Consider the following 24,585-nt stretch of genomic DNA (forward strand, 5'->3'; position numbering starts at 1 on the left):
CTATCTGTCCTCATTGTCCTAATGCAGATGCATTGGCCAGGGGTCCAATCGGGATGTCAGGGGCCGGGTCGGCCCCCTGGCCAATGCATTTGCATTGACAAACTGAGGACTGAAAGGGACGGTCACCCACAGGTCACCATAATGCTTTGATTTTACTGCAACTTGAAGTTTCAATTTTCCCGGGCGCTGATATGGGCCACAAGTCATCTATCATCTAATGTATGCAATAGTTATCCCTGCAATCCTATAGAATGTAAAATCTTGTGATGGAAACAGCTCTGCTACATCTATAGTGTTACCATGGTAACTAATATGTGTACAGCCATCTTGTGCATATTTTAAGTTATTTTTTTATTTTATTTCTTTTATGTGTAGATTGTAAGCAGGAAGACCAGGAGGCTTCTGCATAAGTACAAGTCATTCCATGCAGCCTGTGGCATCGCCATATGTGTCTTTTCAGGTAAGATCGACAAAAACAGGGTTGTTTCTGCTCATTCTTAATAAAAAAAAATTAAAAAATCCTTTCCATTCACAATAAACCTATACCTGATCATAGATGTGAGATACTTGACCGCTACCCTCAAGTACCCCAGGAGTAAACTCATATCAAAATTCTTCTAAATTGGTCAAGATTGTCCCAATTTTTCAGTTACCGGACAGGCAAATCTGGCTTGTCCCATCTCAAATGGTGCTGTAGGGAGTTTACCATCCTCTTCTCCCATAGGGGAGATCCCTGGCTGTTTAGTTTGGAGAAGAGGAGTTTAATAGGAGGTAAGAACCTATATAAATATATACATTGCCAATACAGGAATATGGGGAAAAGCTGTTCCATGTAACCTCCACTCAAAAAGACAAGGGGACAAAAAAAAATTTTTAATCTCAAGAGCCAACAAGGCTTCTTCACTGTGCGAATCTGTGGAATAGCCTACCCTTGGAGCTGGTTCTTGGCTGAAAGAGCTGTTAATCTGTGGAATAGCCTACTCTAGGCGCTGGTTCTTTACTGTAAGAGCTGTGAACATGTGGAATAGCCTATCCCAGAAGCTGGTCACAGGTAAGGGCTTAGGCTAGGTTTAGAAAAAAATGATGTTCATGATCACAGTTCATAGACTACTTGTGAGTTACTCAATTTGTGTTCTACCCAGCTGCCTTCACTTCACAAATACATGGTAGTTTGACAACAACTGTCTTAAAAAGGTCATCTCGCTAGATACATAAACCTTAAGTGCCCCTATATGATCCCATGTTACATTTTGGGTCATGCCTACATTTCGTTATGACTAGAGTTGAGCGAACAGTGAAATATTCAAGATTCGATATTCGTTTCGTGTAGAGCCTCAATATTCGACTACTCGATCGAATATCGAACCCCATTATAGTCTATGGGAAAAAATGCTTGTTTCAGGGGAAAACAATATTCGACTAAAGGAGAGTCACCAAGTCCACGAGTAGCAGGAGGAGAGTGTCTAGGAGGAGCTCTGTGCAGTTATAGTGCATGGACCCCTTTATAGTCTATTATAGTCAGCGTTGATTTGCCGCAGGCTCGTCCTTGCTAGTCGGGAGAGCTGGCAGCTTGCTGTTACGAGGGATCTTACTTTTTCTCATAGGAATAAATAGACCAGCGTTGATTGGCCAGTGTACAGCATTCGGCCAGTCAACGCTGGTTCTGCCGGAGGCTCGTCTGTGAGGAGGCGGAGTGTATGATCGGACCACAGCAGTCTCCATTGTGGTCCGATTTTAGACTCCGCCTCCTCACAGATGAGCCTCCGGCAGTCTGGCCAGTGTACAGCATTCGGCCAATCAACGCTGGTCCTGCCGGAGGCTCGTCTGTGAGGAGGCGAAGTCTAAAATCGGACCACAATGGAGACTGCTGTGGTCCTATCTTAGACTCTGCCTCCTCACAGATGAGCCTCTGGCAGAACCAGCGTTGATTGGCCGAATGCTGTACACAGGCCAATCAACGCTGGTCTATTCATACCTATGAGAAAAAGTAAGCTCCCTCGTAACAGCAAGCTGCCAGCTCTCCTGACTAGCAAGGACAAGCCTGCTGCAGAACCAACATTGATTTGCCAAGCAACGCTGGCTTTGAATCGAATATTTACTGCGAATAGCTAGTAGTATTCGATCGAGTACGAATATTTCGAAAACCGTAGTATCGAATACCTACTCGATCGAGTACTACTCGCTCATCTCTAGTTATGACCCTTATCTCCACTTCTCTTTCCATGATTCGTCACCTCCTGCTTGCCCCATTATAAACCTGCTTATTTTGTGCCACCTTTCCATATTTCCATCTATGACTTATGGGTTGTCATACCACAATTACTGTCCTGATGGTTAAGTATGAGATTTTAGTAGGGTTGAGCGATCGGGATCGGGAAAGATTGCATCCCACATCCAATCGCGATCAGGATCGAGATCAGCTGGAAAATGATCGAAAATTGGATTTAAAAAACAATCGTGAAATCTCAAGATCAACTCAACCCCACTCCATAAACATAAAGAACTAGGATTGAGCGATCGGGATCGGGAATTGGCGATCAAGCCAATTTCACGATCGCAATCAGGATCGAGATCGTCTGGAAAATGATCGAAAATCAAATTTTAAAAACGATCCTCAAATCTCAAGATCGGCTCAACCCTAGATTTTAGTCTTCAGTTACCAAGTTCCAAAAACCTAAGAGGGACAATGGGTAGATGAATAATCCAACAGAACCTGGAGATTCGTCTTATAAACCTTCTTAAGGTCAAACATGGAAATCACATTTTCCATAAACTCTTAGTGTGGTGGTAAGACCACCTGTAACTCCAATTCTTCACTTGACCAACTTTTTGCATTCATTGTAGGAGAAATGGGTGATGTAACATTTCATACTATCCTCCAAAAATGATAGAATTTTGTAAAACGGTCAACGGAGATCAGTCCATACTCCATTGGCTTCCAGGAGTCTCGAGAACATCTTGAACGATGAAGGGTTCCTCGCACGGTTCCTCACTCTTCATAGTATAATCCTTCCACTTAAGTTTTTGCGTTCTGGTCCTTCAAGAGCCTTGGTGTGGTCACGTCCTCTTCATCAGTGGGTATTTTTTTGAAACTAAGTAGACACTTTATTACATTAGCAAATATATTAGTGATGTCTTCAAGAGACGTCTGGAATATCGAAGGATTTAAGAGGATTGGCCTCCTAGACGTTGTGAAATAAATTATGCATTGTGAAGTAGTGGAGGTCATTCCAGGCTTCCCTTATCAACTCCTACACAATCCTGACTATATTTACTGCACTGCTGAGCCTGTTAGTCAGCAAACAAGATGCGGTTCATAGGAAGGAGAGGACTGGAACAGGATTTTAAATAACAAGTAGCATTGCCATGGAAACAGCCAGAATACGATATACAGGTACGGCAAGATATTCCTGGAAAAGCTACAATTATTTCATGTGTTTTTCCTGTTTTAGACTTATAGGAGCTCAAGCTTTTGAGAAGTTTTTGGAAAAGGCAAATAAAAATAAATAGGACAAGATTTGATCGCGAGACAACATACTCCATAGAGGCAGAAACCATGGGATTCCATTAGAATGGAGTCTTAGATTGGGCGAATTCTCCCTTCCAAGTAGAATATAAAGTAGTGACTCTCCAGAGAGTCCGACTGGCTAAAATTTTTGGAAAAAAAACATTAGAAATTTCTTATTAATTCAGTTTTTCTGTTACATTATAGAAACAGTAAATAAAAATAATGGCCGAGCCAATCCCAACGTCATCTAATGGGCCTCTATGTCTTCCATGTTCCAATGGGGCCGAGGAATAGGACTTCTTCTGATGGGACAACCCTAGACCAAACCCCTAAATGAAATGAAATCCCAGACAAGACCCCTAAAAAAGTCAGACCCCAGAACAGATCCTTAAAATAATCCGACCCCAGAACGGACCTGAAAGTCTGAAAGTTTAGCTAGGCTTTAATTCAAACCAGGTGTCAAAGAGAGATCCTAAATCCAACCCCAGAACAGATCCTTAAATTAACCCGAACCCAGACTAGACGTCAAATGAATCAGACCTTAAAGGGATTCTATCATTAGAATCCCGTTTTAAGCTAAACCCACGTCGGAATAGTCTTAAGAAAAGCTATTCTTCCCCTACCTTTAGATGTCTTCTCCACATTGCCCCGTTCCTTAGATATCCCGGTTTTCGCCCATATGCCTCCGCCTGTTCTTTTCTGTTCGGCCACAGGAAAATGGCTGACTACACCAACCGCGCATGTTCCTCAACCATTTTCCTCTGGTCTCGCCCAATGGCGACGGGCATAAGCAGTTGGTGCTTTTTGAAGAAGACGTGACGGGACAAAGAAGAAGAGGTGGAGGAGGCGAACAAGAAGAAGGCGGCACTACATAGTTTTGTAATCAGAAAATTGATTAGCATATCGATGAAAACTAGGATATCTAAGGAACTCCAAGACTAGATCCAGAAGTCATATCTCTCTCTTCAGGCAAGTCAACATTTACTAAGCCCCTAAGCCAAAAAAAGTGGCTTAAAAAAGTTGCAAATTTGTTTTTACAATTCCCTTGGCACTTCCCAGAAAAGCTGAGGGCTGGGCCATCACTTGAACCAGATTCTACCATTTATCCAAGTTTCTTGACATACGTGAAGCCTAAAATCTAAGTCCTCTATGAGCTGGTATAGATTTCGGCTAGGTGCACTGCCTGACACAAGATAGACCTGATTTATGACGATGCCAGGGATGATGCATGGATCACCAAGACCGACGTACAATATGCCAGTCTTGATGAGTCCCTCTCAATGTCTTAATACCGGAGAATAGAGAAAGAGAGACACCAAGTGTAGTATTTCAACCGTACGGGTACGAAAGATGAAAAAGTTGAATTAGACCAGATGGCCTCTGACCTTATCTGGTTGTGAGACAGTCACAACTTTTTAGATTGCTTGATGGATACAGATACCAGGTGGGAGTGGCAGCGGTTCGATCTGTACTGAAACAATGGACAGAGGAAGCAAAGGACCAAAGGTTTGTATCAGGGAGAACGTGCTCACTGGTATTGGAGAGGAGGCAACAAGCCAATGGTTCCCAATAAAGAGCTTTTTATGGGATTTGTAATTTTTGGGCTTGAGAAAGGGCCGGTATTTGGCCCGAAACACGTCATGCTGTTTTATACTGATTTCAATAAAAAGCTCTTTATTGGGAACCATTGGCTTGTTGCCTCCTCTCCAATACCAGTGAGCGCGGACTCCCTGCAACGGACTTTTGGTCTTTGCTTCCTCTGTCCAATGTCCTATTACCAGACAGTCTGCTGTTACAGGAATACAGAACCCACTTTGGAAGACATGTATATTAATTGGGTGGAGGGGATCTTTGTTGCCCCCATGGCCTCCCCAATGGTGTCCAAGTATAGATCATTTATATATTCCCCAAATGTGCAATTAGCTTGGTTCCTCATCTTTTGTGGCCCCCCAAGACCTAGGGGCCCCATTGCCGTGCCATTCTCTTATGGCTTCTGCAAAATAACAGATAACAGATTTGCTTGCTTTTTTCTCTATCATATGGAAATTGGGCACCTGAGCTCCGTATCGTTCCCTGCCAAATAAGCTCCTCATATAATGAGTGGCGCTCCGCAGGTGACCCCATGTCACGTTCCCGATGCTCTTTTGCCTGCTGGGCCGTTGTGACTTGGCAGCTCTACAGCGTATGGGAATGGACATTACAAATGGTTTAATTTTCTCTTGGTTTGCCGGTGTCAACCTTTTTTTACAGATTGTAGGTGATGTCATTGTCTGGCGAAGCGTCTGCAGCAGATGGGAAAACCACGATTAGCAATTATCTTGTGGTTGATACTGAAGTCAGCTCTCCGCAGACAGTCATGTGATAACGCAGCTCGCTGTCCACCGCCACTTGGGTCATGTTAAATTACAGATGTATTATGTTAATATGGCTGCCTCCCCTCCCCCCCTACAGTGACTTCTTGTTATTCTCAATGATTTCCCATCGAGGCTTTTACGGCAGCTTCACCTCATTGCTGTATCGGCTTCCATTGAGCGGCCATATGTGCGTAGCGCCGGTTGTCATCCATCCACAGATGCTTCCATTGTACGTCTCAGTTCATAAAGACACGAAAGAGACATTGACAACTTTTTTATGAGACCCCGAGAGGTGCAATTATCTGTAGTAAAAAAGACTAAAGAATTTTTGACATTCGCTTCCCTATTGATATACTAAGGACTAAAAATGAGTAATGCGGGGACTAGAGCAGTGCAAGAAAATGCAACCACTGGAAGGGACAGGATATGGATAAAGGGAAAAAGAGGGAGGATAGCATATATTCATCATTAAGTCCAGGGACATTTTAACATATTGGTGGGCTCAGTTTCATAAGTGCCCCCCCCCCCCCCCCATATCCACCCAACTATAGGATGATACAAAGACTAATAGATGTGGCAGACTGTATAGTGCTCTGCAATTTGTGTTAACCTTTTCCCCTAACCCTGCCCATGTCCCCTTAAACCTCACCCATGCCTGTCATGCCTCTTTGTGTTCTAACATTGTAATAGTGCCCTTCAATGTATAGCACACTGTGATAATGCCTCCTTAATACCCATCACGCAGTATAATGTTCCCTTGGTGGTCCCAATCAATATTATGACCCATAAGTGCCCCACTCAAGGTGTAATGCCACTTGGTGGCGCCCAAATAGTATAATGCTTCCTTAGTGGCTCCATACAATATAATAATCTATATATCTCTAAAACATAGTGTATGACACTGTCAGGGCTCCTAGGAACCTATCTATAAAACAATGTATGACACTGTCAGGGCTCCTAGGAACCTATCTATAATACATAGTGTATAACACTGTCAGGACTCCTAGGAACCTATCTATAATACATAGTGTATAACACTGTCAGGGCTCCTAGGAACCTATCTATAATACATAGTGTATGACACTGTCAGGGCTCCTAGGAACCTATCTATAATACATAGTGTATGACACTGTCAGGGCTCCTAGGAACCTATCTATAATACATAGTGTATAACACTGTCAGGGCTCCTAGGAACCTATCTATAATACATAGTGTATAACGCTGTCAGGCCTACTAGGAACCTATCTATAAAACATAATGTATGACACTGTCAGGGCTCCTAGGAACCTATCTATAATACATAGTGTATAACACTGTCAGGACTCCTAGGAACCTATCTATAATACATAATGTATGACACTGTCAGGGCTCCTAGGAACCTATCTATAATACATAGTGTATGACACTGTCAGGGCTCCTAGGAACCTATCTATAAAACATAGTGTATAACATTGTCAGGGCTCCTAGGAACCTATCTATAATACATAGTGTATAACACTGTCAGGGCTCCTAGGAACCTATCTATAATACATAGTGTATAACACTGTCAGGACTCCTAGGAACCTATCTATAATACATAATGTATGACACTGTCAGGGCTCCTAGGAACCTATCTATAATACATAGTGTATGACACTGTCAGGGCTCCTAGGAACCTATCTATAAAACATAGTGTATAACATTGTCAGGGCTCCTAGGAACCTATCTATAATACATAGTGTATAACACTGTCAGGGCTCCTAGGAACCTATCTATAATACATAGTATATAACACTGTCAGGACTCCTAGGAACCTATCTATAATACATAATGTATGACACTGTCAGGGCTCCTAGGAACCTATCTATAATACATAGTGTATAACACTGTCAGGGCTCCTAGGAACCTATCTATAAAACATAATGTATAACATTGTCAGGGCTCCTAGGAACCTATCTATAATACATAGTGTATGACACTGTCAGGGCTCCTAGGAACCTATCTATAAAACATAGTGTATAACATTGTCAGGGCTCCTAGGAACCTATCTATAAAACATAGTGTATAACACTGTCAGGACTTCTAGGAACCTATCTATAATACATAGTGTATAACACTGTCAGGGCTCCTAGGAACCTATCTATAATACATTGTGTATAACACTGTCAGGGCTCCTAGGAACCTATCTATAATACATAGTGTATAACACTGTCAGGACTCCTAGGAACCTATCTATCAGCTTCCCCGCGGCGTCTTCTGGCTCTTCATTCACTCTGCCAGGTATCGGGCCTGGGCAGAGCCGACTGGGCATGTCTGCTTGTAGTGCGGGCATGCGCAATCGGCTCTGCCCAGGCCCAATGCCTGGCAGAGTGAATTCAGAGCCGGAAGATGCCGCGGGGACACTGCAAGGAGAAGACTTCTTGGAGGATCCAGCCCGACCCTCACTCGTGGACTTGGTAAGTATAATTTGATCGAACGTTGCCTACCCCTGAAACGAGCATTTTCCCTCCATAGACTATAATAGGGTTCGATATTCGATTCAAGTAGTCGAATATTGTGGGGCTACTCGAAACGAATATTGAACCTTGAACATTTTACTGTTCGCTCATCTCTAGTGTATAACACTGTCAGGACTCCTAGGAACCTATCTATAATACATAGTGTATAACACTGTCAGGACTCCTAGGAACCTATCTATAATACATAGTGTATAACACTGTCAGGGCTCCTAGGAACCTATCTATAATACATAGTGTGTGGTTCCAGAATGGGTTGCTTTTTGCAGCATGACTTTTTACTAGATTTATAGATCAGTTGCTGAATTTTTGGCACCAGATTTACCACATTTGCACAACTATATATTGTATATTACACCTCAATAATAGTAAATGTGTAATTTAAATGTTTCATTTCACTATGTGTAAGATATATCAGCTTTACCAGTGTATGGAAAGTCTAGATCCCACCTAGAAAGCACAAATAATTCCAAATACAACCCGGCTACATCTGTACGGTATTAGTGCAGACAATATGCTCATTGTTCTTCCTCTCTCTCCAGCTGTACACGTCGGCGCTCACATCATTAACGCTGTTAACTTTTCTACAAACTACAACAATGACTATACTGCGCTTAATGTCGCCCGCTACAAAAATGAGGTAAGTGGTAGCGACGAGTATATTGTTCCATGTTCTAACCAAAATGTTGATTATAAAACAATTTTTGTGACCACAATTATGAAAAAATTCTAAGGATATGTCCAGAAAAGCCAAATACTCATTCCCCTAGTAAGGAAACATCAAAACCAAGTACCCCCCAAAAGTGATCACTTTAAGTGATTTATAACATTTACATAATGGACCTACAATGCACCCTTGTGTAGCACAATGGCCTTCACATGTGAAATAATGGCCCAACAGTGCCCAACATGTACCATAATGGCCCCTACATGTAATGTAATAGTCCTCACATGTAACATAAATGGCTCCAACATGTGACATAATGGGCCCAACATGTAACATAATGGCCCCCACATGTACCATAATGGCCCCTACATGTAATGTAATAGTTCTCACATGTAACATAAATGGCTCCAACATGTAACATAATGGGCCCAAAATGTAACATAATGGCCCCCACATGTAACATAATGGCTTTAACATGTGACATAATGGCTCCTAAATATAACATAATGGGCCCCCCATGTAACATAATGGCCCCACATGTAATATAATGGCCCCCACATGTAATATAATGGCTCCACATGTAATGTAATGGCCCCCACATCTAACATAATAGCGCCAACATGTAACAAAATGGCCCTTACATATAACATAATGGCCCCAACATATAACATAATGGCCACCACATATAACATAATGGCCCCAACAGTATCCTGCATGTAACCATCCTTACCTTAGAAGCACAGTGAGTACTTCCATCAGTACTGATGGGGGCGCTCATTGCAGTTACTGGTGCTCTGGGAGTGGGTAGTGAGCTACATTCTAGAGAAGAGACCCCAGCATATAATACTGCAGTCTCTATCATGGCAGCCACTTCCATTAGTCCAAGATGAATCCCAAATTGCTCGGTTCCATTAAAATACAAACAATTTGGGATATTTGGGTTGATCCCGGCTCGGAATGAAGCCTTTCTCCCATCTGTATTTTTCTGTTATCTTCTCCAGCTGGATTTGCCCTGTTATATTTGACAATGGCATTAGCAATCAGATTTCCAGCTACTTATGTTTTTACTATTGTCCTGTCCCAGTGCCCCAGATCTGAGATGTAAAGATAAGTTCGAATGATACAAGACTTGTTACATTGTCTGAACGTCTTGGTAACTGGCATTAGTAATAAGATTTCCAGCTTTTACATAGTTACATACTGTAATTACATAGTAGATGAGGTTGGATGAAGACATCAGTCCATCAAGTCCAACCTATAACCCTACAATCCCCTACAGTGTTGATCCAGGAGAAGGCAAAAAACAAACAAACCATGAGGCTCATGCCAATTGCCCCATTTCAGGGAAAAAAATCCTTCCTGACTCCAATCTGGCAGTCAGTATAAAAACCCTGGAACTAGCTTCATTATTTCTTAAAACATACTACTATATTGAAAACTGGGAACCTCGACAACTAGGCAAGATCATCTTTAGGACATCTACTAAAAATTTTGCTGGACCAGTTCACTTAACCACAAAGCGTCTACTCAACCAGCACAAAATGATATGCCATCTTGATGATAACAGTGTAGATTCAGAGCGTACTCACATTGTAAGTCCTATACTTCTGTTGTTACTATTATACTGCCCCGTTGCTTGAGATCCAAGATGTAAAGATAAGTTCTTTGTTTCGGATGATACAAGACTTGTTACACTGTCTAAACATCTTGGTAAATGGCATTAGTAATCAGATTTTCAGCTATTGTAAGTCCTATACTACTGTTGTTACTATTTTCCTGCCCCTGGTGCTCCAGATCTGAGATGTAATGATAAGTTCTTTGTTCCAGATGATACAAGACTTGTTATATTGTCTGAATGTCTTGGTAAATGGCATTAGTAATCAGATTTCCAGCTATTGTAAGTCCTATACTTCTCTTGTTACTATTTTCCTGCCCCTGGTGCTCCAGATCCGAGATGTAATGATAAGTTCTTTACTCTGGATGAGGCAAGACTTGTTATATTGTTTGAACGTCTTGGTAAATGGCATTAGTAATCAGATTTCCAGGTCCTCTCTGCATGTCCCCGTCTGGCAGTATAATGTACGACCCTCTTATATGTATTGCTATGGTATAGTGATGTATTAGTAGATTACTAGAGCATTCATTCCAGTCTGTTCAAGGTGCCCAGTCCTGGAAATTCGCTTTATATAGACATTACGGTATAATGCAAGCAAAACAAGGCAACGTCCATTTATTTCACACAGCTCATTTATCAAGTGAAATGAGTGAGCAATATTCGTCACATATCTTATCCCGGAGATGACAGGAGATCGAGGACCCCGAAGCTGCAGAAATGAAGATTCATGGAGGATAATATGTCATTTGTCACTATTTTGCTTGTCAGTGTTTTGTGTCTTAATAATTAGAGTTAAGCAGTTTACCGAGTCTCCATTTATTATGTGGCTTTTTCTTCTTAATTTCAGGATCCGAGGAAAATTATCTTCACTTCGGGTGAGTGTCACTGATGTAAATGGGAAATTACGTACTGGCGGTGGAGGGGTAGGCGGTGGAGTTTGTGTCGTGCAGGGCTGGGATGTAATTGGGGGCCATAGGGCTACATGGGAAAATTGAAACCGGGCCCCTGGTCGCTGCGCCTTGCAGAAGATTAATCTGCAATTATACCGCTACCTGTGTAGATGAATACAAGTCTGTTGTACAGATGTAGCAGAGCTGAATGGCTCAGTTAATAGTTTGTGGTTGCATCCATAGTTGATGGTATATGGAGGTGATACTATAATATAACATATCTGATATGCATATTGAAAATCAGACACATATTCTACTACAATATGGCAAATCTCCAAGTGATTAAAGACTCAGCGTCCTTCATGTCCCAGGACATAATGTTAGTTATCATGGCAATGTTCTGTCTGGCACCAACCAAAGACGCCGGCCAATATTAATAATGTTTTGACCTTTCTAAGAATTGGCTGAATATATTTGGCTATGTGCAATGGATTGATATAAATCATGGTAATTTGTTATTAGATATTTTATGTCTACTAGTGTATATTCCATTACTATCACACATAAGATGAATACAGTATACAAGTGCCAAAAATACTGGGAGGGAAATTAGCAACAGAGCAATGATCTCCAACCTGCAGCGACCCGGACATGGCAGGAGTTCTTGTGTTAGAATAAATTATAATGTACAAGAATATAACTACTATAATACTGCCCCTATGTACAAGACTATAGCTACTATAATACTGCTCCTATGTACAAGAATATAACTACTATAATACTGCTCCTATGTACAAGAATATAACTACTATAATACTGCCCCTATGTACAAGACTATAGCTAATATAATACTGCTCCTATGTACAAGAATATAGCTACTATAATACTGCTCCTATGTACAAGAATATAACTACTATAATACTGCTCCTATGTACAAGAATATAACTACTATAATACTGCTCCTATGTACAAGAATATAACTACTATAATACTGCTCCTATGTACAAGAATATAACTACTATAATACTGCCCCTATGTACAAGAATATAACTACTATAATACCACCTCCTATGTACAAGAATATAACTACTATAATACTGCTCGTATGTACAAGAATATAACTACTATAATACTACTCCTATGTACAAGAATATAACTACTATAATACTGCCCCTATGTACAAGACTATAGCTACTATAATACTGCTCCTATGTACAAGAATATAGCTACTATAATACTGCTCCTATGTACAAGAATATAACTACTATAATACTGCTCCTATGTACAAGAATATATCTACTATAATACTACTCCTATGTACAAGAATATAACTACTATAATACTGCCCTATGTACAAGACTATAGCTAATATAATACTGCTCCTATGTACAAGAATATAGCTACTATAATACTGCTCCTATGTACAAGAATATAACTACTATAATACTGCTCCTATGTACAAGAATATAACTACTATAATACTGCTCCTATGTACAAGAATATAACTACTATAATACTGCTCCTATGTACAAGAATATAACTACTATAATACTGCCCCTATGTACAAGAATATAACTACTATAATACCACCTCCTATGTACAAGAATATAACTACTATAATACTGCTCGTATGTACAAGAATATAACTACTATAATACTACTCCTATGTACAAGAATATAACTACTATAATACTGCCCCTATGTACAAGACTATAGCTACTATAACACTGCTCCTATGTACAAGAATATAGCTACTATAATACTGCTCCTATGTACAAGAATATAACTACTATAATACTGCTCCTATGTACAAGAATATATCTACTATAATACTACTCCTATGTACAAGAATATAACTACTATAATACTGCTCCTATGTACAAGAATATAACTACTATAATACTGCTCCTATGTACAAGAATATAACTACTATAATACTGCTCCTATGTACAAGAATATAACTACTATAATACTGCCCCTATGTACAAGACTATAGCTACTATAATACTGCTCCTATGTACAAGAATATAACTACTATAATACTGCCCCTATGTACAAGACTATAACTACTATAATACTGCTCCTATGTACAAGAATATAACTACTATAATACTGCCCCTATGTACAAGAATATAACTACTATAATACTGCTCCTATGTACAAGAATATAACTACTATAATACTACCTCCTATGTACAAGAATATAACTACTATAATACTGCTCCTATGTACAAGAATATAACTACTATAATACTGCCTCCTAGCTGTGAGGTTGTGTCTGATAGTTCTCCTGATGTCTGGAGATAGCCCAGGGTGGGGCCACCCTGGGCGGGGAAGCTCCCCAACCAAGGCCCAGGCTTCCAGGCCTACACTGGGAGAAAACTCCCAGGCTCCTTCTAATGGGGATGTTAATCCCAAAGTGAATGCTGAGAAAAAGAACCTGCAGAATGTCAGTAATGTCGGTGTAAAGAAGATTGGTGGTGAAGATTCCGGTCTAAAGAATGAAGTGCCAGCAGCCAGTGTGTCCCAGAAAAGTCTTGTGAGACAACCAGTCAGCCCAGCTATGCAGCGTCCTGGACAACATGGAGACTCCAAGATGGTAACTCCTGTTGCAAACCTGAGAGTTTCTAAGCCAAGCCAGCAGTGTGCACAGGAGGTGAGGCAGAGCCCGGCACATCCACCAGGTGCACAGCTCACCCCTCCAGCTCACAGACAGAGGAGGACATCATTAGACAGACAGACATTGCAGGAGAACCTGCAGCAACATCATGTTGTGTCCAGTATGGCGTGTGCGGGCCGCACAAGATCTCAGGCCGCTGGTGGGAGCAGCAGGAATGTCACAAAGCCTGCAGATGCTGCACAGGTAAAACCTGCAGGGAAATCTCCAGACGTTTCCAGGACTGTCTGTAACCCAAACCGTGGGAATTGTAATCCAGCTTCAGCCCAGACAGCAGGTCATAAACCTGGAGCTGCTGTGAAACCAGCCATGGGGAAGCCTGCAACACCACAACCACAGGTGAAAGGGACCCTGCTGGCACCAGAGACTGCAACACCGTGTAGGCCGCAACCACAACCGCCAGTGAAAGAGACCCCGCTGGCACCGGAGCTGCAACTTGCACATCAGATCCCAGCACTGGTAAGCAAAATGGAGGAACTTAAGGCTTACAAGCAGATGCTGCAGATTGACATAGACTCTGTGTATAAGCTGAAAACTGCCAACCCTAAGCATAATGCCGTATATGACCGCAGGCTGCATGCTTTGAGTATAGAACTGGCTGATGTGGTAAAACAGATGGACTGTGTCCTGGAGAGGATGGGACCCCTGGCTGAGTCCTATCGAAACCAGGAGCGATTTACCCAGTACCAGCATACTGAATCCAGATCTTCTGAAGCTGTAGCAGGGTTAGATCCCATCCCAAATGCGTCCCAGCAGGTGACCAGGCCGATCCTACAACCAGCCAGCTTCTCATTCCAAAAGGGAGAAGTCTCCAAACATGCACAACAGACGCAGGAACCTGCAACTGTCCCTGAGCAGCAGCATGAAGTCCAGGTAACAGCAGTGGCACCGCAAGTCCCAGCAGAGGCAATACAAGTCTCAACAGAGGCCCCACAAGTCCCAGCAGAGGCCCCACAAGTCCCAGCAGAGGCCCCACAAGTCCCAGCAGAGGCCCCACAAGTCCCAGCAGAGGCCCCACAAGTCCCAGCAGAGGCCCCACAAGTCCCAGCAGAGGCCCCACAAGTCCCAACAGAGGCACCACAAGTCCCAGCAGTGGCACCACAAGTCCCAGTAGAGACTGTGCAGCTACAGGACAATGGACATATATCCATGTGTCAGGGTGATGCGGAGACACACCAGGGCTTTGTTGTTGGGGAACAGACTGTGGGCAGTGATGTTGCTGTTGCTGTAAATGAAGGGGCTGTAGGTGATACCCAATCTGTATGGGATGTAGAGGTACCTGATGATGTCATACGTGTGGATGGGGAGCAGGAGGTTGCACATAACGCTGCGTGTGATTTTCCCCCTCTGATATCAGGTACGCAAGGTGCGACAGGCCCTGGCGGCCCTCATAACCCTGGTAGTGCGCCCCGTCAGGAACCTCCCAGGAACGCCTGGAGCCGTGGCGCTCCTTCCTTCAGCTCTGGCGCTCACTACACTGGCCAGGCGTTTAAGAGGAGAAATGTTGTCAGGTTTAAGCACCGAGGGGCCAAGGAGGATCTCCCAGACAGGAGGTTTGTGGTGAGGGAGCTCCTGTGCCACCAGATGGGGTTCACACCAGCTGACATCCTTGCCATCATAAATTTACCAGACAGACAGGGATATGATGTCAGCTTTAAGCTCATGGCTAGTCTGGACAGGTTCTGGGCGAATTACACCCATCTCAGGGACACGGAGGAGTGGAATAAATTTACTTTTATCCCTATCTCCAGGCCAGATACAGTCACTGTCAATATCGTCTTTTGGAACGAATCTGTTCCTCCTCAGGATATTGTGGTGTGGCTCAGAAGACATTGCGACCTGATGTCTGACCTCACTAAGAACAGAGATGCTGATGGTATCTGGACTGGAGGGTGGAAGGTCCTGGTGAGACTGCACCAGTATAACAATGTTACGTCTCATCTGCCAAACTCCTTCTTCATTGGCAGAGAAAAAGGCATCTGCTTTTATCCTGGTCAACCCAGGAAATGCTTTAAGTGTGGTAAGACTGGCCATGTGGCTAGTGTGTGTACGGTGGTCAAGTGCAGCCTGTGCGGGGAGCTCGGCCATGTCAGCGCCAACTGCCAAAACATCCGCTGTAACCTTTGCGGGCAGATGGGTCACCCGCACAGGGACTGTCCACACGCGTGGCACAACGTCAGTAAGGAATATCCTGATGACGAATTGGTGGCAGTGGCAGACGCCTTAGAGGAGGAGGCCCTGATGTCAGGGACTATACTTACCAGGCAGGAGGTCCAGCAGGAGCCAGGTGATACTGCACCAGAACCTCAGCCCTCAGGTAGTACGCAGGGTAACATGGAGGTGGTCACCCAGGACCAGCCACAGGCCGCCTCTCATGAGTCACCATCTGATGAGGGTCAGGTAAAGCAGGCCAAGCGGAGGAAAAAAGATCCGTCCTCTCGCAAGCCTGAGCAAGGTGATAACACAGGCCCAAAAGCCATGAAAACCGTCAGTAGTGGAGCTGGAGTGATGGTCCTGTCCAACAGGTACGACGTGTTGTCAGAGTCAGATGGTGACTATGAGAGAGAGCTGCAGAGGATAGATGGGGAATGTGAGGAAGACACAGGGCACCCCCCAACAAAGCGGAAGCCCATTGCTGTGGAGGGTGCGGTAGAGTCTGACATGGAGACTGGTGGGAGACAGGGAGATTCAGACTCTGATTTATGATGGCGGTCACATCTCTATTCATCTTCTGCTGTGTTATGATGGCTGGGTTCTCCCTAACAATCTGTTCTACAAATGTAAATAGCATGAAAGTGAGAAGGACAAGACATGCAGTATACGAGCACCTCAGATGCCTGGACGCAGATGTCATATTCCTACAGGAAACACGTTTAACAACTTTAGGTCATCTGCGTGAGGCTGAGAGGGAATGGCGGTCTGGTCCTTCCTACTGGTCACTGGCTGTGGAGCCTTATGCCGGGGTAGCCATTTTATTTAATACCACAGATATCACGGTGCACAGGATTACGGAGGTACATATGGGTAGGTGTCTGGTTCTGGAGGCCACTGTCCACGGTAGGAGGCTCCGCTTCATAAACATCTATGGCCCCCAGACAGTGGCTGAAAGAATCCAGCTACTTAGTGAGATGAAACAATACCTTTTTACCTCTGTGCCTGTGGTATTGGCTGGAGACTTCAATGTCACCAGGTCATCAGGTGACAGATCCTCCGGCAGAGCAGTGGCCAGAGACACCAAGGTCCTTAATAGCATCATCCAGCAAGCCAGTCTAAGTGATGTGTTCACACAGGGTGGTCGCAAGCCTAAGTTTACTTATTGTTGTGCTGAAAGGCGTAGTAGGATAGACATGGCCTTTGTATTACCCACAGAAGTTGTTACTGGGATAATGGAGAAAACGGTCCCATATTCTGACCATCTGGCCTTGGTCTTCTGCTTGGGTACCGCTAAGCGTCCTGACACTGGTAGGGGGTTATGGAGACTTAACTCCAGTCTGCTGGATGATGACTATGTCCAGAATTGTGTTCACTCTCTTTTACAAAGTCAACTAGAGAGAGTTGACTTTTATGATAACATGGCTGACTGGTGGGAGGATGTCAAGGAGGAGATCAGATCCCTCTTAAGGAGACTGTCAGTTAAGAAGGGGAAGAGTAAGTATAGCCAGTATCTCAGGCTGCGGAAAGAATTAGAGTCACTCTATTCGGCGGGCGGGGATGACCAACAGAAGATTGACCGGCTGAAATCTGAGATCAGTCAGTATCAGTACCGCAGGTATACATCCCTGGTTCTTGAACCGGATTATGGGTCCTTAGGGGCTCCGGATCCTTTTGAGAATTGCAGGGAGCGGGTGGCAAATATATCGGTCACAGGTCTCACTGACTCCCAGGGTGTGTTACAGGAATCTCGGGAGGGTATCCTGGGGGTGGTGAGAACTTACTATGCTGACTTGTTTCAGAAGAAGGTTTTGGATAGAGAGAAGGTGGCTCAATTCTTGGAGGCAACTCCGGATCCTGATACTAATGATTTGGACTTTTCTCCTTTGACAGCAGAGTTAACAGTGGAGGAGGTGAAAGAGGCCATAGATAAGTTACATCTGAAGAAGGCACCAGGTCCAGATGGGATTACAGCTGAGTTTTATAAGAAATTCCAAGACCTCTTGGCACCAATTCTCATGGATGTATACAAAACTAGTCTAGAAAACCACCTGATGCCTCCATCCATGAGAGTGTCCTCCCTGATCCTGCTGTCTAAAGGTAAAGAGCCTAGTGACATCAAGAACTGGAGGCCGATTGCCCTCTTGAATGTCGATAGGAAGATTCTTGCAAAAATTCTGTTCTCTAGATTAGTTTGTTTGTCCTCGGCACTGTTGGCAGGCTCTCAGTTTGGCACAGTTAAAGGGCGGAACATCTCTGGAGCGGTTATCTCGATAAGGGAGATGTTTGAGAGATGTAAAGCTCTGAGGTGTGGGAGATATGTTGTGAGTCTTGACCAGGCTAAGGCCTTTGACAGAGTAGACCATGAGTATCTATGGGCGACTTTGACAAAGTACGGTATTCCGGGACAATTTGTGGATTGGCTGAGAACTTTGTACCATGAGGCGGAGAGCTTTCCTCTGATTAATGGTTGGCAGGGTGATACTTTCAGGGTTGAGGCAGGGGTGAGACAAGGTTGCCCACTGAGTCCATTACTGTATGTGTTTGCCATAGACCCGTTTCTTAGGTCACTGCAGGAGTGTGATTTTCAGCGGGCGCCGGTCCCCCAGTGCTTGCCCCTGAGAGTCGTTGCCTACGCGGATGATGTGACTGTGGTGATATCTGAGCCTTGTGAGGTGGAGATGTTGTCTGCGGCCATCAGAAGTTACTCAGAGGCCTCCGGGTCTCTTGTCAACCTTGAGAAGAGTCAGGCTCTCTGGACGGGTCATACTGATCCTGCATTTGATCTACCGCAGTTTGCCCAGGCCTCCTCCTATATTAAGATCCTTGGGGTGAAATTCGGGAGGGATGATAATTGCAGACTAAATTGGGAAGAAAAGTTGGAATCCGGAAATGCAAAGGTTCAGCGATGGAAGAACTGGAGGCTGACCTATAGAGAAAGGGTTAAAATGTTGAAGACTTACCTGGTCCCTGTCTTCTTGTACGTCTCTGTTGTCTTTCCTTTGCCAGAATCTTTCTCCGCTAGGCTCTTTAGCCTGTTCTTCCAACTTTTGTGGGGGAACAGGTTGAACCCAGTAAAAAGAGGGATAACCTACCTACAGAGGAGAGAGGGTGGGCTGGATATGTTAAATCCAAGGGTGTTTTTTGACTCCATGTTTCTAAAAGTAAATTTTGGTTGCCTGGACTCAGATAACAGCTCCCTGTGGGTAAATAGTATCAGGGACTGGATATTGCCTTTTGCAGAATCCTGGGTGCAAGGCGGCAGCCTTAAGAGGGGTCGATCGACTCGTGACTACCTCCCCCAGTATCTGGACTATGGCATAAGGTGCCTAAAAAAATGTGGAATTGAAAAGACCTATCTGGTGAGTAAGACCAGGAAAGATCTGTACACCCGGGTATGTAAGGCCTTCTATTGTCTCCAGCCAGCATTGAGGGACTGTACATCTACAACCCTGCAGGATAGTCTGAGGCTCCTCACTGGTCTGAGGCTCCCTGCAAAGTTCTTTGACATTGCCTGGCTATCTTTGCATGGGAAGCTTTTTGTAAGAGGCAACTTAAAGCATCTCAGTGTGACAGAACGGGCATGTCCATTGGGTTGTCAGCAGGAGGAGACCATGGCACATTTTATATCAGAGTGCGGGGGAGGGCGAAAGATCTGGCAGGAAATATCCCGGAGGCTGAAAATTCCCCGATTACAGTCTCTCAAATACCCGGAGATTGTATATGGCATCCCAACTAATATAGGTGACATTAACCGGGAGACCCTGTATATTATCATAACTGTCATCAAATATTATCACTGGCATACAAGGACCCAGGTGTCCCTACACAGAGAGCCCTTCCATCATATGGCCGCTGTGACTTATATCATGTCTGAACTGAGGTGGATAAAGTCTCTGGAGGTCAGAAAAAAGTCTGATAATGTAAAATTGTGGAGAAATGTATATATCGATTGCTGAATATTCTGATAACACTGCAAATAAGTCTGTTCATTTATTTATGGATTTATTTTTTCCCCTCTTTTTCCTGCCAACAATGGACTCTTAAGTTAAAGTGATTATCATTTGTGTTATCTGACGGACATGTCTGATTTATGTTATATTATTATTAGTTATTAATTCTGCTGGAATGTAATGTTGTATTTCTGTTTTGTTTTTACTAATAAAAATTACCTCCTATGTACAAGAATATAACTACTATAATACTACCTCCTATGTACAAGAATATAACTACTATAATACTGCTCCTATGTACAAGAATATAACTACTATAATACTGCTCCTATGTACAAGAATATAACTACTATAATACTGCTCCTATGTACAAGAATATAACTACTATAATACTACTTCTATGTATAAGAATATAACTACTATAATACTGCTCCTATGTACAAGAATATAACTGCTATAATACTGCTCCTATGTAGTAGAATATAACTACTATAATACTGCTCCTATGTACAAGAATATAACTACTATAATACTACTCCTATGTACAAGAATATAACTACTATAATACTACCTCCTATGTACAAGAATATAACTACTATAATACTGCTCCTATGTACAAGAATATAACTACTATAATACTACCTCCTATGTACAAGAATATAACTACTATAATACTGCTCCTATGTACAAGAATATAACTACTATAATACTACTCCTATGTACAAGAATATAACTACTATAATACTGCTCCTATGTAGTAGAATATAACTACTATAATACTGCTCCTATGTACAAGAATATAACTACTATAATACTACCTCCTATGTACAAGAATATAACTACTATAATACTGCTCCTATGTACAAGAATATAACTACTATAATACTACCTCCTATGTACAAGAATATAACTACTATAATACTACTCCTATGTACAAGAATATAACTACTATAATACTGCTCCTATGTACAAGAATATAACTACTATAATACTACTCCTATGTACAAGAATATAACTACTATAATACTGCTCCTATGTAGAAGAATATAACTACTATAATACTACTCCTATGTACAAGAATATAACTACTATAATACTGCTCCTATGTACAAGAATATAACTACTATAATACTGCTCCTATATGCAAGAATATAACTACTATAATACTACCTCCTATGTACAAGAATATAACTACTATAATACTGCTCCTATATGCAAGAATATAACTACTATAATACTGCTCCTATGTGCAAGAATATAACTACTATAATGCTGCTCCTATGTACAAGAATATAACTACTATAATACTGCTCCTATGTACAAGAATATAACTACTATAATGCTGCTCCTATGTACAAGAATATAACTACTATAATACTACTCCTATGTACAAGAATATAACTACTATAATACTGCTCCTATGTACAAGAATATAACTACTATAATACTACTCCTATGTACAAGAATATAACTACTATAATACTACTCCTATGTACAAGAACATAACTACTATAATACTGCTCCTATGTACAAGAATATAACTACTATATCAGTCCCACTGCAGTGTGTTCTCTACTATATAGGAGCAGGATTTGCTTTTTCACCTGTGATATTCGGTTTGTTAGGTGTTTGTGTGATGTATCTGCAGAAATAAAGAGAAAATCATAGGAGAACGTAAGTCACGCTGCGCCTGATGTCAGTGACTGCTGCAGGGGATTTGTCAGACGACTTCTTATTATCTGGTTATTAGTGGTTTCTATGACCGTTGGATCCTGTTCATACACAGCAGGATGGTTGGGATGCCGCCATCCTGTGTCACGGGGATGACATGCCGTACTACATGGCCTGGGAGCCAGACATAATAGGATTTAGTATAATATAGTCCTAGTAGTGTTGTGGTTGTAGCTGCAGTAATTCCAGATGTAGCAGAGCTCACTGTGTCATCCCGTGGTATTACTGTATCTGGGTTGATTGATATTCAATAGAAGATAGCTATGACATAGAGAGATATTAGATAGATAGATAGATAGATAGATAGATAGATAGATAGATAGGATAGAAGATAGATAGATAGGATAGAAGATAGATAGATAGATAGATAGATAGATAGATAGATAGATAGATAGATAGATAGGATAGAAGATAGATAAATAGATGATAGATAGATAGATGATAGATGGGAGATAGATAGATAGATAGATAGATGACAGATAGATAGACAGACAGACAGACAGACAGACAGACAGATAGATAGATAGATAGATAGATAGATAGATAGATAGATAGGAGATAGACAGATAATAGATAGATAGATAGATAGATAGATAGATAGATAGATAGATAGGAGATAGACAGATAATAGATAGATAGGAGATAGATAGATAGATAATAGATAGATAAATAGATAGATAGATAATAGATAGATAGATAATAGATAGGAGATAGATAATAGATAGATAGATAGATAATAGATAGGAGATAGATAGATAGATAATAGATAGGAGATAGATAATAGATAGATAGATAATAGATAGGAGATAGATAATAGATAGATAGATAGATAATAGATAGATGATAGATAATAGATAGATAGATAGATAATAGATAGGAGATAGATAATAGATAGATAGATAGATAGATAGATAGATAGATAATAGATGATAGATAATAGATAGATATTACAGAGGATTATTGTACATTTCCTCACTACGTAGATTGATTTCTTGTTATACATAGGATTCCCTATATCCTAGCAACAGTGTGCCGCTTCCCCCGCAGATGTTATAGATATATATTGGCTTCTATCAAGGTCATCTTTATATCCGCTCTTGGCGGAGAAATATTCCCAATAATTAGAATATCCCTCATAATCAGAGAGCCTTTGTCTTTCTACAATCTCACATTCACATCAGTGTGTGCAGCGATTCTCCTGTGTAGCTGTCGGGGGCGCTCTTCACCTCCGCCGCCTCCTGTTATTACAGCTAATACTTATGGAATTATTCTGCACAGATAATGCATCTCATTATAGGACGCCCAAAGCAAAACGCTCAGCCTGTCGTGTGCCCGTCACCGGCAGCCAATGTACCGGGGCGTCAGGACACAGACTAGGATGTATTTACTGTACTGCCGAAAATCTAAAATCTATAGAATCCCACAGCGGGTAAATTCTATGTAATGCGGAACGATAGATGTTCTAGGAGAATTTTTTTTTCACATTATGCCCCATTATATCATCATTAGTGTTCATTAGGGTTGAGCTGATCTTGAGATTTCAGGATCGTTTTTAAAATCCGATTTTCGATCATTTTCCAGCTGATCGCGATCATGAAATTTGCTCGATCGCTGATCGGGATCCGATCTTTCCTGATCCCAATCTCTCAACCCTAATGTTAGCTTTTCCCACAACGATTGGCCAGTAGCCAAGCATTGTGGGAAATAACCTCCGACCTCGATCCTGCCGGCAAAGATCGGGATCGGAATTCCGATCGTGATTGTGAAATTTACTCGATCGCCGATCGGAATACAATCTTTTCCGATCCCGATCGCTCAACCCTAGTGTTCCGGTGTTCTCCCAGCATGGTCTGGCCCTGCCAGTCCCTTGTTGATTCCCCACCACCGGAACATCAGGGACAGGTGAGTATGATTTTTAAAAAATTTTTTGCCCGGACAACCCCTTTAACGCAGTAGTCTCCACCCTGTAGCTCTGTCGCTGTTGGGAAGTTGCAGGTCCCCACCAGAGAGTCCTGCACAGGTTCCGAACAGCCACTAGGGAACAGCATGAATCCAACCAGGACTAGGCCCCCCTCTCCTGAAGGGCCCCATAGCATCCCTATAATGTAGACCATTGCCTCTGTATTACATAGTCTTCCCTGGGAAGAATATGCAAATCTGACTTCCATGATGTAATTAGGAAGCCAGTACCTCAGGCATGCACACCAATAGAGGGCGCTCACTGGGAATGTGCAAGTCTGTCTTCCATGATGTAATTAGGAAGACAGAGTCTCAGTCAAGCAAGCCTATAGAGGGCGCTCCCTTTAACACCATGCCGACCTTCTCAGAGGCCTTTGTTTGCAATGATGTTGGGATTATACCAGATACAGTCTTCTCAGCCAAGGACAGCTGTTTCAATGTATTTGCATCTCATCAGCTTGGTGCAGAGAGGACTGATCGGGCAGAGGTGAGAGGCTTAGACAGGGTTAAGGGGATGTCGTCACTCCATAGGGAGAGACAACCAGATAAGTGTGTGGAGTCTTATTAAGCCATGAGCGCTCCACT

At 42.4% G+C, this 24,585-nt stretch overlaps 1 protein-coding gene across 1 annotated transcript in view; it reads left to right on the plus strand.

Moving 5' to 3' along the window:
- NOX4 (NADPH oxidase 4) overlaps positions 1-24,585 on the plus strand; it is a 152,892-nt gene that overhangs the window by 34,629 nt on the left and 93,678 nt on the right. The window contains exons 4-6 of the mRNA XM_075266225.1: positions 376-460; positions 8,900-8,997; positions 11,487-11,514. Coding sequence (XP_075122326.1) covers positions 376-460; positions 8,900-8,997; positions 11,487-11,514 — 211 coding nt within the window. The remainder of the gene's footprint in view (positions 1-375; positions 461-8,899; positions 8,998-11,486; positions 11,515-24,585) is intronic.

The sequence above is a fragment of the Leptodactylus fuscus genome, chromosome 2, assembly GCF_031893055.1.
Source record: "Leptodactylus fuscus isolate aLepFus1 chromosome 2, aLepFus1.hap2, whole genome shotgun sequence".
NCBI lineage: Eukaryota > Metazoa > Chordata > Amphibia > Anura > Leptodactylidae > Leptodactylus > Leptodactylus fuscus.